Below are 14,716 nucleotides of genomic sequence, written 5' to 3'. Positions count from 1 at the left end.
GTTAGTGATCAAAACTATAAGTCTTGATTTCTAGTCTACTATAGCTAAGTGTCGGACTAGGATAGAAAGTGTAATTGAGCTCAAGGACTTCATGGTGAATCATCATACAAGAAGAAGAACTACTCAAGGAACAGGTGGAACTTCTCGATAAAAAGGTATGTGAAGACTTGAACTTATCTGTCACTCAAAAGTCTATCTACTCTATCTCCTACTTCTTGAGACAAAAAGTCGTATGCTATATATAGACTTAGATTATACACATTTGGTATTTCAAGCCGAGTATACCTCGCCTATATATATCTCGAAATATGTGTTGGTAAGCGTTTTGCTTCGACCATGTTTATCTTTACCTAGTGACGAAAATCATGATATGCTTCAATCACTTTGAAAATTGCTTTGACGAGAAATGGTGTAACAACTATATAACGTCCTCTAAGAATGTTTCAATGGTTGGAATGAGAGTTTAGATTACATAACCAATGATGGACATAAGTATTGTTGTGGAAACACATATGTGAATAAGTCCTATCCCTTGAACCAAAGTTTGCGAACTTTGTTGATCAAGAGAAACCGGAAGAATGGCTTGTTTCCAAGTCCGCGAACTGCCGAACTTCTCATCCCCGAGAAATTTTGCTGGAGTTGACAAACTTGTTGCGTGAGTACCAGTCCGCGAACCGGCGGAAAGTCGTTGCCGAGATTTTCTGCTGGAGTTTGTAAACTCTGCCCAATTGCTTAAATCCGCGAACCTAGTATGCGAACTTAAGAAGGTTATATATCTGAAGATGATTTCTGAACTTAAACTTATAAAGACTAAGGAATGCAGTTTGCAAACCGTGGTTATAAAAGTTCATAAACTGATTCAAGTGAATCAAATCATCTTTGCTTCAATTGTGTCTTGTGTAGTACATAAGATTTTCTTGCAATTGAACAACTCTCTAACTAGTTCATTTGAAGTCATTTGAACTAGTTATGGTGAAGAAGAATATGGTTGGTATGAAATGCTCATATGTCTAACCTTTTGGTTAACTATTGTTGAACCAACAAATGTACACGTTTGGGTACGGTTAACAAACCTAGAAGCGTGCATTTCATTTGTGTATAACAAGCTAAGTTTTCAATCTAACGGTTGAGAAATATTAGCTTGAATCTAAATCAGGTTTTCATATAACGGTGGATATTGTTTGCTTTGTGACCAAGGCGAAACCCTGATTTGAAAGACTATATAAAGGAGACAACTAGTATTGTGCAAAACTAATCCCCACACTTCACGTGTGATATTATTTTGCGTGGTAGAGTCGATTCTCCTTTAACCTTTGGTTTTATTTTTCTAAAACCAGGTTAACGACTTAAATACTTCATTGGGATTGTGAAGCCAGACCGATACTAATTTTATCGTAGTTGTGTGATCTGATATTGCATCATCTATCGTACGAGTACAATCAGATTCATTGGCTTGAGATTAATATCTCCGATAGGCAAGATATAAAAAGTAGTCACAAACATCTTCGTCTCATTGTTTGTGATTATGCAACATCTTGTTTCGATACCATACGATTAAGATTGTTGTGAGGTGATTGATTTATCTAGGCTGTTCTTCGAGAATATAAGACCGAATTATCAATTGGTTCCTGTTCACCTTGATTATTATCAAAAGACGGAACAAAAACTTTAGGGTTTTTCTGTGGGAGACAGATTGATCCTTTCATAGACTTGTCTGTGTGAGACAGATTTGTTTATTGTCAAAGCCTGCGATTTTGGGTCGTAGAAACTCTTAGATGTGGGTGAGATCAACCAAGGGAATCAAGTGCGCAGTATCCTGCTGGGATCAGAGGCGTAGGGAGTACAACTGTACCTTGAATCAGTGGGAGATTGATTGGGGTTCAACTACAGTCCAGTCTGAAGTTAGCTTGAAGTAGGCTAGTGTCCCTAGCGGCTTAATACAATGTGTGTTCAATCTGGACTAGGTCCCAGGGTTTTTATGCATTTGCGGTTTCCTCGTTAACAAAATTTCTGGTGTCTGTGTTATTTCAATTTCCGCATTATATTGTTTTATCTTTATAATTGAAATAATACAGGTTGTGCGTTAGACCATCAATTAGAGTAAATCCAACCCTTGGTTGTTGATTGTCATTGATTGATCCTTGGATATTGGTCTTTGGTACCATCCAAGTTATTCCTTGTATTTGATTAGTACTCGCAGTTTCTGTTTGAGGAAATCAAATCAAGAGAGAGATATAAACTCGTTGATGTACTTTTAATTGATTGAGTCTTGTTGATTCTATTAAAAGTATATTCGAGTTTGTCCATACAGATTGCTAAGCGAAATATTGGGTGGTATTGTTAGACCCCCGCTTTTTAAATAACTAAATAACCAAACACGATGATTAATTTAGTTCAATATTCTCGACATAACATATCTCTCGGAACACCAACTAAGCTAATAAATCAACTTGATTGTATAGTGCTCAACATAAGATGCATTACGGAGCCTCACAGTAATACATAAATATATGGATCCGGGATGATCAATACTGCGGAATACACGAGGATTCATTCTATCTTCAATCACTATTTGCATAATGACAATTAATAGACATAATCCTTGAAAACAAAAGATTTTAACCTATCTTCCATCAAAGATTGACAATATAGGCTTAACTTTTGTATTTGTCAAAAGTCCATTCATTCTTTTACCAGTACGTGAATACCGAACACGAACGACTTTACTTTTGACAAAGTATGGGACAAACATAGTTCACGGACGTAAACACGAATATCCCATAAAAATTGCAATATAACAAATCATAAAGATTAAATACTGCAAAACATCATCCTCCAAAAAGTTTTTAGAATTTAAACCAATAAACCTAAAAAAAGAACAAGAAGATGAAAAATAATAGCTATGTGTGGTCACAATCATTGTTATTCAAAGCACTAGTTATTCTTCCAACTAAACCAAAAAGAAGACATACTAGGCAACAATGTATTTGAGAAATTACTTATCATTACCGAACTCCTTGTCGTCAACAACCATTGGAATATAAGGTTCGTGGAGGAAGGAGTCAATACCAACGAACCGTCTTGGATGATGATGTCGAACCAAGGCTTCTGAATTTCCAAAGATCTTAAAACGCAAGCCTTTATTTCACTAATCTCCTTTCTTACTTCCTTCAACTCATCAAGAACATCGGAAAACTTCTGAGAGTTAGAAGGGACAGCCCTTGGCTTTCTTGTATTCCTCATCTTTATTTTCAAGGAAGGATTTACTAGAGGTTTCTCCTTTTCCTTGATTGATGGCTTAACAATCATATTGACATCTTTTCCATCCAAAGACATGATGCTTAGAGAACAATTGTAAACAACTGGTTTTTGTGAGTGGAATTCTCAATTTCATCAAGAAGTCTTACGATATAAAGAATATCAGAGAGGAAAATGGAATGTAGGGTTCGCAACCTTTAAACAGGTTCGTGGACGTCCAACTCTAAACCCTATAAAGAGTAGAATTGTCGATAATAACCCTTTACTTTATTTGATAGACAGGAAAAACAAACCAAAAAAAAAAAACTTTTCCTAAAGCCTGAGCGGTACACAATCTTATCTCTTTTGATCAGACACATGAGACAAGATTTACCAAACAACACAATCAACTTGTGTTGTGGTGAACAACAATTTTTCCACCATTTTTCTTTAGAGATGAATCCTCAGACTTCTGTCTATCAAAGCGATTTGACCACCTTCTTCTCTAATGGTCTTATTTTGTCTTTGGAAACCAACTTCTTAGACGAAGATAAAATCCTACATACCTCAGCAGTCTTCTGAGCAAGTTTAAGCTTCTTTGCCAATCGATTTGCTCTTCGTTGAAGTTTGTTGGCGTGCCTCACTTGATGTTTATACTTGTAACATCTTGATATCTCATGACCCTTCTGAGAACAAAACGAGCATGTCAAATTTGGATAATATTCAGGCATCGATTATGTGAACGCAGCTAGACACATAGTAGATCCTGAAACATTACAACCAGAGTTTCCAAAGGACGGGTAAATTGATTCTTCCAGCTTGATTGGATTCTCCTCTTCACCGAAACCATCAAGGTTGATATATGTATTGCTACAATTATCAAAATCAATGTTTTCACATAGAAGACCGACACTTGATTTCCTGTCTTCATCAGAATCATAGATCTCAGACATCTCATCAAGTGTTACAGCAAGACCTTTGTTCCTAGTGTATTCTGTACGATTTGGGCACTCATTTGCAAAATGACCAAAGCCTTTACACTTAAAGCACGGTGGCATATCCTCGTCATCAGCCTTGTCAGCATCCCTGTTTTTAGGAAGAACGCGATTGTGAGGTTTATCTGATGACTTAGGTTTGTCTCTTGAAAACCGTTTACTTCTCTTCAATAGAAGATCCCTAAACTGTCTTGTGATCAAGAAGACTGATTTGTCAAGATCTTCATCCGAAAAATCATCCTCAGACCGATCATCCTCAGAGACATAAACACTTTTACCTTTATCAAGTAATTTAGTGTTTTTCTGTACTTTAAAGGAAACATCCTTTCCGATTTTGGATGTTTTCTCATGATCAAAGATCTTTAGATTTCCAACCAATGTATTTCTAGAAAGATTAACAAGGTTATTTCCCTCAACGATGGCATGCTTCTTAGACTCGTATCTAGATGGCATCGATCTAAGAATTTTCATCACAATGTCCTTATCAGGAATAGTCTTACCCAATGCAAAAGATGCATTAACATTTTCAGACACTTTGTGATTAAACTCAACAAATGTATCTTCATCTGCCATATGAAGGTTCTCCCAATCGGAATTAAGATTTTGAAGTCTAAATTCCTTTTCACTAGAGTTACCTTCAAATACGGTTTCTAAGATATCCCAAGAATCTTTAGACCTAGTGAAATTTGACACATGGTGCTGAAGATTTTGGGTAATGTCATGTATGATTGCATTCAAACCATCGGAATTTTGCTTTGCAGCAAATATCTCGGCAGGACTGTATTCACCAATATTCTTAGGAACGTTTACATCTCCAACTCCCACAACGGGGGCATCAAAGCCATTAACAACATATACCCATGATTGAAAATCACGTGCTTGAAGAAAAGCTCGCATAGCAATTCTCCACCATAAGTAATTAGAGCCATCGAAGACTGGTGGTATGTTAATAGAGATAACACCTCTGTCCATAGAGTCGGATTGCTACAAACACAGACTTTTAAGGCCTTGAACGTGTTTGACTGCTCTTATACCAATTGAGAAAGCGGGGGTCTAACAACACCATCCAATATTACGCTTAGCAATCTGTATGGACTAAATCCGAAATACTTTCTAGAGAATCAACTAGACATTCAGACTCAATCTAGGTAAAAGAATCTCAAGGAGTTAATCTCTCTCTCTTGTTTGGATTTACTCAAGCTAATAGAAATCAGCGAGTCTTTAATCAAACACAAGGAATAACTTGGATGGTACCAAAGACCAATATCCAAGGATCAATCAATGACAATCAACAACCAAAGGTTGGATTACTCTAATTGATGATCTAACGCACAACCTGTACTATTTCAATTTACAAGATAAAACAATATAATGCGGAAATTGAAATAACATAGACACCAGAAATTTTGTTAACGAAGAAACCGCAAATGCAGAATAACCCCGGGACCTAGTCCAGATTGAACACACATTGTATTAAGCCGCTACAGACACTAGCCTGCTCCAAGCTAACTTCGGACTGGAATGTAGTTGAACCCCAATCAATCTCCCACTGATCCAAGGTATAGTTATGCTCCTACGCCTCTGATCCCAACATGATACTGCGCACTTGATTCCATTAGCTGATCTCACCCACAACTAGGAGTTGCTACGACCCAAAATCGCAGGCTTTGACAATAAAAAAATCTGTCTCACACAGACAAGTCTATCAAAGGATCAATTTGTCTCCCGCAGATAAACCCTAAAGGTTTTGTTCCGTCTTTTGATAAAATCAAGGTGAACAGGAACCAATTGATAATCCAGTCTTGTTTCCCGAAGAACAGCCTAGAGTTATCTATCACCTCACAACAATCTTAATCGTATGGTAGCGAAACAAGATGTTGCGGAATCACAAACAATGAGACGAAGATGTTTGTGATTACTTTTTATATCTTGCCTATCAGAGATATCAATCTCAAGCCAATCAATCTGATTGTACTCATACGATAGAAGATGCAAGATCAGATCACACAACTACGATAAAAGTAGTATCGGTATGGATTCACAATCCCAATGAAGTCTTTAAGTCGTTAACCTGGTTTTAGAAGAAGAAAACCAAAGGATAAAGGAGAATCGACTCTAGCACGCAAACTAGTATCACACGTAAGGTGTGGGGATTAGTTTTGCACAATACTAGATGTCTCCTTTATATAGATTCAAGTTAATATTTCTCAACCGTTAGATCGAAAACTTAGCTTGTTACACACACTTGACAATGCGCGCTTCTAGGTTTGTTAACCATACCCAAACGTATGCACTTTTTGGTTCAACAATAGTTAACCAAAAGGTTAGCCATATGAGCATTTCATATCAACCATGTTCTTCTTTACCATAAATAGTTCAAATAACTTCAAATGAACTAGTTAGAGAGTTGTTGAATTGCAAATAAATCTTATGTACTACATAAGACACAATTGAAGCAAAGATGAATTGATTCACTTGAATCGGTTCATGAACGTTTATAGCCACGGTTTGCAAACTGAATTTCTTAGTCTTTTTAAGTTTAAGTTCAGAAATCATCTTCAGATATATAACCTCCTCAAGTTCGCAGACTAGGTTCGCGTGCTTATGTTACCGGACAGAGTTTACAAACTCCCGTAGAAATTCTCGGGTATGAGAACTTCGCCGGTTCGCGGACTGGGTTCGCGGGCTGAGTTCGCGGACTTAGCTTTATGCAAGTAGTTTGTTAACTCCATCCGAAATTCTCGGGTTTGAGAACTTCGAAAGTTCGCGGACTTGGATCACGCCATTCTTCCGGGTCTCTTGATCAACAAAGTTCGCAAACTTTGGTTCAAGGAATAGGACTTATACATAAATGTGTTTCCACAACAATGCTTATGTCCACCATTGGTTATGTGACCTAAACTTTCATTTCAATCATTGAAACATTCTTAGAGGATGTTATACAGTTGTTACACAATTTTTCGTCAAAGCAATTTTCAAGATGATTGAAACATATCATGACTTTCGTCACATGGTAAAGATAAACTTGATTGAAGCGAAAAGTTTACCAACACATATTTCGAGATATAGATAGGCGAGGTATACTCGGCTCGAAATACCAAATGTGTATAATCCAAGTCTATATATATAACACATGACTTCTTGTCTCAAAGAGTAGGAGATAGAGTAGATAGACTTTTGAGTGATAGATAAGTTCAAGTCTTCACATACCTTTTTGTCGAGAAGTTCCACTGGTTCCTTGAGTAGTTCTTCTACTTGTATGATGAATCGCCATGAAGTCCTGGAGCTCAACTACACTTTCTATCCTAGTCCGAGACTTAGCTATAATAGACTAGAAATCAAGACTTATAGTTTTGATCACTAACATTGAAATACATGCTTGAGATAACAACGCATGCGAGTTCGACCGAACAATGCTCTAACAATGATCTCTCATGACACATGGATTGAGATGAACCTTCATTATCATTCAACAATTATTTTCATGCGACTTTCTGTCAAGTGCTTGACGCACCAACATACTGGTTTATGATCGATCCATCAATCTCATTACCCATACTTATCAATCCAAACCATTCAACTATCATTGCTGATTCGGATAGCATAATGATATGTCACGATCATTAGTGACCTAATTCAACATTCATGGTCCACAAATTACTGTCTCAGAAGATACTTCATTCTTCATATATCATAACCCTTCTATTCATCTGTTAAGACTCATAGTCTAACTAGGTTAAAGATTGACCACACATAAAATACGTCTGCAAGAATTTCACATGAGACATCAATTAATGTCACATGGGGGGATATTCACTAGGTTACGTAAGAGATTTCGCCTAATTAGGTTACTCTCCTCTCCAGGTGAGTATTACGAATAGAACTACTAGTCGGTTTTCCACACTGACTACATGCACTTCATTTTTTTGATTTTATAAAGTAACAAAAGAAAATCAACCAAAATCAACTAGAAGTGAGAATTAACCAAGACCTCCCCCGAAAAAACTCTGTTAAGTTGAAAAAACAAACTTAGAATGAGAATGACTAACTAATATAAATAAACTGAGGTTAAAGTAGCTCTATCTAAATATGCTGAATGGAGTCAGAATCGTATCGAGGTCTTGCCGTGTTTTTATTGCCCAGTTAGAGCAGTTCCTATGGAATGAACAAACCATCAAGTTTGTTGATTTTGATCCCACATGGACTCAACAAACATGAAAAATGGATGTTCAAACCAACAAATTTGTTGGTTTTTTCATTGAGTTGGATGATGTAGCACGCTTGATGAAAGTCCAGGAGATCGTGTTACAAACGGGCGAGCATTGTACAAACGCAGGCGATTAAAGAACTATCGTGGCGAGCATTGTACAAACGCCAAGTACAACTCCCGATTTTTTAATACTTTTTTAACCTATTTTATCTCACCTAAATATTATATTTTATCTTCGGAAATGATATTCAGCTCTCCACTTAGAGCTCTATTCACCACTCACTGCTAGGTGTCACAAGAGTAGTGGTTCAGGGATATTCAGCTAGGACCCGCCATGCAGTAAAAGGGTACACCATTTGAAAGATGTATGGCTTAGATGTTGTTGAGCTGTGAGTAGAGTGGTGTTTTAGAGCAATGAATAGCACCACCGTTTTATCTTTATCCTACAAAACATTTTATATAAAAAAGAAATATTAATGGGCCCTGGAAACCAAAAATCTGATCATTTTGCTCTAGTTTTCCATAGTGAAAAACACAACTTGTTCATCCACGTGGCTCAACGAAAAAACTTATTTTTTTTGTTTTTTTTTTGTTGATCGCCACAAGAATTACCGTTAGCCGATGGTCTTATTTTTGCCAATTTTGCAACTTTCTGCTTGACCCTAAATCACACAAGAAGAGCTCTCACGTGTACCAAACCGAATCATATTCGTCCAAATACGTAATCAACCTTATCTGAAATCAGATCGTTGATTCATTATCTAATCAAATCACCACTTCCATGACGTCACATAGAAAGTACTATCGAGAATCCAACGGTTTAACATTGCATCAACAAAAACCAAAAAATTAGGGTTTTACATGAACAGGAATACCAATATATAAGCATTACGGTCCGAACAGCGCCATTGCGGTGCATTTTGGCTGCCCTCAATTCCACTCTCGTTAGGATCTCCATTTTTGCTCCCTCTCCTACCTATACTATCCATAAAATCTAAAAAAAAACCAGAAAAATCTACAAAATTAGGTTTACAGTAGTCAAGTTACTTATCGGAATTTCTTGTTTTGGAGTATCATTTTTTAAGGGTTGAAGTTATTTTTTCCTTCTAGGATTTGAGTCAAATAAGGAGGAGAGGGAAGAAAAAAAATCAGAAAAAGAAAAAGAAAAAAAGTTTGAGAAATGGCTGCTCAAGTGCAAGTTGTTCAACCACAACCACCACTAGCTGGACCAAATGGAGCTGGAAATACTGGACAATTTCAATCAACATCTTTGTATGTTGGTGATCTTGAAGTGAATGTAACTGATTCACAGCTTTATGATATGTTCAGTCAACTTGGTGCTGTTGTTTCTGTTCGTGTTTGTAGGGATTTGAGTACCAGAAGATCCCTTGGTTATGGCTATGTTAACTATAGCAATACCCAAGATGGTTAGTCTCTTTCCATTTTTTTGTTTAACCTAGAAATTTGTTTGGATAGTGTTTCATTGTATTGTTAGGTAATTTAACTCAATGTTGAGTGAATAGCACTTGTTTTCAGGAACTTTAGATTTTTTTAGTAGTAGATTTCATGGTTTATTATGGAATGTAGCATTGGTTTCCTTGTTGTGGTAGACTGGTAGTACTTTAATTAGACTAACTTAATTATAGTTCTGGCGTGGCCTTGTGATTTTCCTGCAGATGTGGTTATGTTGCTTATATTCTGCTATTATGAAAAGAGTAGGTCAATTTAGTTGTAGGGTATTTTTCAGTGGCTCATTATAATGCTGTCGAGAATTCGATTGATAGTGGAATTGACTGAGTGGTTTCTGGTGATTAACTTGAACAGTTACATTTAACATTCCATTTGTGCAAGGGCTAATCTATGCGTAAATATTTTATTTTGAAAAGAACAGGTCAATGTAGTTGCAAGGTAATTTTCAGTAGCTCCTTGTAATGCCGTTTAGGAATTAGGATTCAATAGATAGTGGACTTGGCCGAATGGTTTCATCAGACATTGGTGTTTTATATCAACTTAAACACTAACATCTGACATTCCATTTATGCAAAAACTATTCATTGCGTTAATATTTTTATTTTAGCTACCCGATACAAGAAATGTTTTGGTGGTAACTTAAAGGAAAAAACAGAAAATGGGGCAAGGAAAACAGAATTAGCTATGTTAGATTACTTAGAAAACTTTCTAAATTTTGAACTATCTTTTTCGAATTTTTTTCCCTGCAATATAAGAGATTATTCAGCACCCAAATGCACAAAATTGGGCATGCTTTTATGTGTTTGTTCTGACTTCTGATCAGCTTCTTCTTTTTGTTTACAGCTGCAAGGGCATTGGACGTGCTGAACTTTAATCCTCTCAATGGGAAGCCTATCAGAATCATGTATTCTCATCGTGACCCTAGCATTCGTAGAAGTGGGACTGCCAATATCTTTATCAAGGTATTTCATCATATACTGCAAGTGAATATTTAATGAAACTCGTAACGTTCTGCACTTGTGTCAAAATTTATGTAGTTATTTTTCCAACTCGTCTTTTATTCTATTTTAATAATGTTTCAGAATCTTGACAAAGCAATTGACAACAAAGCACTACATGAAACATTTTCTGCTTTTGGAAACATTCTGTCCTGCAAGATAGCCACTGATGGTTCTGCCCAGTCTAAAGGTTATGGATTTGTGCAGTATGATACTGAGGAAGCTGCCCAAAAGGCCATAGATAAGCTTAATGGTATGCTACTGAATGATAAACCAGTTTTTGTTGGACCTTTCCTTCGTAAGCAGGAAAGAGACATGTCATCGGACAAGGTAAAGTTCAACAACGTCTTTGTGAAGAATCTTTCCGAGTCGACAACAGATGATGAACTTAAGAAAGTATTTGGTGAATATGGCACCATTACTAGTGCTGTCGTGATGAGGGATGCGGATGGAAAATCAAAATGTTTTGGGTTTGTCAATTTTGAGAATACAGAGGATGCTGGTGTGGCTGTTGAGGCTCTTAACGGTAAGAAAATTGAAGATAAGGAATGGTTTGTTGGGAAGGCACAGAAAAAGAATGAAAGGGAGAATGAACTAAAGGAAAAATTTAACACTATGAAGGAGACAGTAGACAAATTTCAAGGGGTCAACTTGTATGTGAAGAACTTGGACGATAGTGTTGATGATGACAAGCTTAGGGAACTGTTTGTTGAGTTTGGAACCATTACATCATGCAAGGTCCGTAATTTGGGAATTGAATAGAAAATGTCTCTTTATTGTTATCTTTTCTTGTCTTCCTTTTGTGTCTGGGACGTATAGGCTGCTTTCTATAATTCTTTTGTTATGGTATTATTAGGTTATGCAAGACCCTAATGGTATTAGCAGAGGTTCGGGATTTGTTGCCTTCTCAACACCTGAGGAATCATCTCGAGCTGTAAGTTTTATATATTTGCTTGTATCATTCTATAATTTGGCAATTAGGTGATACCTTAATTATCTGTATGTCTATATTGTAGCTTGCGGAGATGAATGGCAAGATGATTGCAAGCAAGCCTCTTTATGTTGCACTTGCACAGCGAAAAGAAGACAGGAGAGCTAGGTTGCAGGTAAAACCTATTTTGTTGAGTGAATGCGTAATGGATACAATTATATAATTTTCTTGGTGATATATGCTGTCTACCCTTTCATTAGCAATGTGTTACCATTGTTCATGCTTCTAAGAGCTGCAATTTAATTATTCGTTTATCGAGTCTAGGCATTAAGTTGTTGATATTCTAGGGACTTGTTTTGTTCCGTTCTTTCCTTGGTTGCTTTCTTTTTTCATCTTTTAGATTTGTATTTTTCAAGTTCGAGTAGGTTCTACTCTACCTACCCATAAATGTCTTTTCTAGCAGCATGGTGCTGCCATGAACGTTTAATCAGAGGCTATTTTGGTTTGTAATATTATAACTCAGAATGTCTGAAGTTAAGGACATGTCAGATCCGTGGGCAATGACTTGTTCACGTGGTACTTTACTGCATGATGTTAGAGCTTGTGTTTTTTATAGTTGTCAACTTTGTGGGAAGGTAGCTAGGGTGGAAGGTATCGACTGATTCTGTTTCTTAGGTTATCTTGTTATATTAGGTCATGTTTTAACGAAATTTGCTAATTGCTTTCGCAGGCACAATTTTCACAAATGCGGCCAGTAGCGATTGCGCCTTCTGTTGCTCCTCGTATGCCCATGTATCCACCTGGTGGTCCAGGACTTGGGCAACAAATATTTTACGGTCAAGGCCCCCCTGCTATCATGCCTCCTCAGGTAAAACCTAGTTTGCTTCTTCCACATTTGTGACTAAGTTGGTCATTTGGTCAGTATGATTGCACAATTACATTAGCATCTGTTTTTACCTATGTTGTCAAGGGTAGATGATAGGCGCTTTAGCATACAAATAAAGGTTTCAAATGAGATGATAATTGTTGATCAATTAATGTTGTTTCCTTACTCGTAATCTGACTGGGCAGTAAAAATAAATCCTCATTCGTGCACTGTAACATGTTTGAATATGTATGGCACTGTCTGTCTGTGATGCCCTAACATCCTGTTTCCTGTATAATGTATATATTTCCAGCCTGGATTTGGATACCAGCAGCAGCTGGTTCCTGGAATGAGGCCTGGTGGCGGTGGAATGCCAAACTTCTTTGTCCCAATGGTTCAGCAAGGTCAACGCCCTGGAGGCAGACGTGGCGGAGCAGGGCCTCTGCAACAACCACAGCAGCCAATACCACTCATGCCTCAGCAGGTCCGTGGTTGTATAAAGATAACATATATTTTGCATTGGGAGTTGCAAGCTGGTAATTATGTTCATTAACGATTCTAATTTTGCATGTGCAGATGCTACCAAGGGGTGGTCGTATGTACCGATACCCTCCTGGCCGTAACATGCCTGAAGGTCCAATGCCAGGCGTTGCTGGAGGCATGTTGTCGGTTCCATATGACATGGCTGGAATCCCAATGAGAGATGCTGTTTCACAACCTATCCCTATTGGTGCCCTAGCTACTGCGCTTGCCAATGCATCACCTGATCAGCAGAGAACTGTATACCAACTGAACCTAGTACTTGTAGATATTCTTTTACATAATAATTACACTGTGCGGATTGGTGTGAAATAGTCTGTCCGATGTTTTACACTTTTACTTGTGTTTTTGTAGATGTTGGGAGAAAGTTTATACCCATTGGTTGATCAGCTGGAGCATGAAATGGCTGCTAAGGTGACAGGAATGCTTTTGGAGATGGATCAGACTGAAGTTTTGCACCTTCTGGAATCTCCTGAAGCACTCAAAGCGAAAGTAGCAGAGGCAATGGAGGTACTGAGGAACGTTCAGCAGCAACAGCAACAAGCTAGCAGTCCCACTGATCAACTAGCTTCACTGTCCTTGAATGAAACCCTCTCCTCTTGATGACTTAATTTAGAGGATGAGGTTCCAACTTTTAGGTTTAAGTACCCTTCTTGTTGGAGACTGAGATTTTAGGAATAAACATTTTAGACATGGCATTGACAAGTAGAGCTTGAGTTGCTTTTCACAGAGGGCTCTGGATTTTTGATAGACTGCCAATGTTTTTGTTCCTTGTTTCTTATCTTTAGTTGGTAGCAGTAGTAATAGGATGATTTCTGAAGCTTGTCACAGATTTTTTTTTATGACAATGTTGGGATTTGTTTAATTGGATTTTATTTGCCACTTTTAAATGTTTTGCTCTTATTTTATTTTTTTTATTATTGTTATTATTTTAAGCTAAGAGTATCATTATTATTATTTTCCTATTAACTTTCTTACAACCTTTAAAATAGAAACCCAAAATCACACATGAAGTTAACAGGAGCAAAATCTTGTTTGAGGTGGAGGCGTGAAGCTGTGGAATCTCTCCTTATAAAAGACCTAAATGCATCTGTGATGTAGTAGTCATTTTCACCGACAACTAGCAAACCAGTGATAGTAGTAGTACTCTTGAATGTAGGGCTACCCATGTGAATATGTGATAGTACTTGCACATCAACTACAACTAGTAAACCAATCACATACCTCTCTTCACAGAACTCGGAGACTTTTGTCATAACATAAGAAGATCCAATCCTAATGCGATTCTAGTTGCATTAAGTTATTCTGTTCATTTGCCCTTCTAAGGGTCACTCCAGTCTCTTTCGTGTCTTGTCAAAGCGACTCAAGCGCCTTATAGGTCATATAAGAAGAATTATCACCTACAATCACCTGCAAATGAGACATAAACCGGCCAACATTAAATTTGTTACACCAGTACTACTACTATCC

The 14,716-nt window shown here is 37.2% G+C and overlaps 1 protein-coding gene across 1 annotated transcript; it reads left to right on the top strand.

Annotated features, from left to right (window-relative positions):
- Window positions 1-9,339: 9,339 nt before the first annotated feature.
- On the top strand, window positions 9,340-14,149 carry LOC113289119 (polyadenylate-binding protein 8-like). The gene is made up of 9 exons (XM_026538300.1): window positions 9,340-9,869; window positions 10,756-10,874; window positions 10,995-11,648; window positions 11,767-11,844; window positions 11,927-12,016; window positions 12,572-12,709; window positions 13,020-13,190; window positions 13,283-13,486; window positions 13,601-14,149. Exons 1-9 carry the CDS (start codon window positions 9,623-9,625, stop codon window positions 13,847-13,849), a joined length of 1,950 nt encoding a protein of 649 aa, XP_026394085.1. The 5' UTR covers window positions 9,340-9,622; the 3' UTR covers window positions 13,850-14,149.
- Window positions 14,150-14,716: the final 567 nt, after the last annotated feature.

Source organism: Papaver somniferum, chromosome 6 (assembly GCF_003573695.1).
Source record: "Papaver somniferum cultivar HN1 chromosome 6, ASM357369v1, whole genome shotgun sequence".
In the NCBI taxonomy this organism is placed as follows: Eukaryota; Viridiplantae; Streptophyta; class Magnoliopsida; order Ranunculales; family Papaveraceae; genus Papaver; species Papaver somniferum.
The sequence above is the reverse complement of the archived record's forward strand: the minus strand, read 5'-3'. Positions and strand labels throughout refer to the sequence as shown.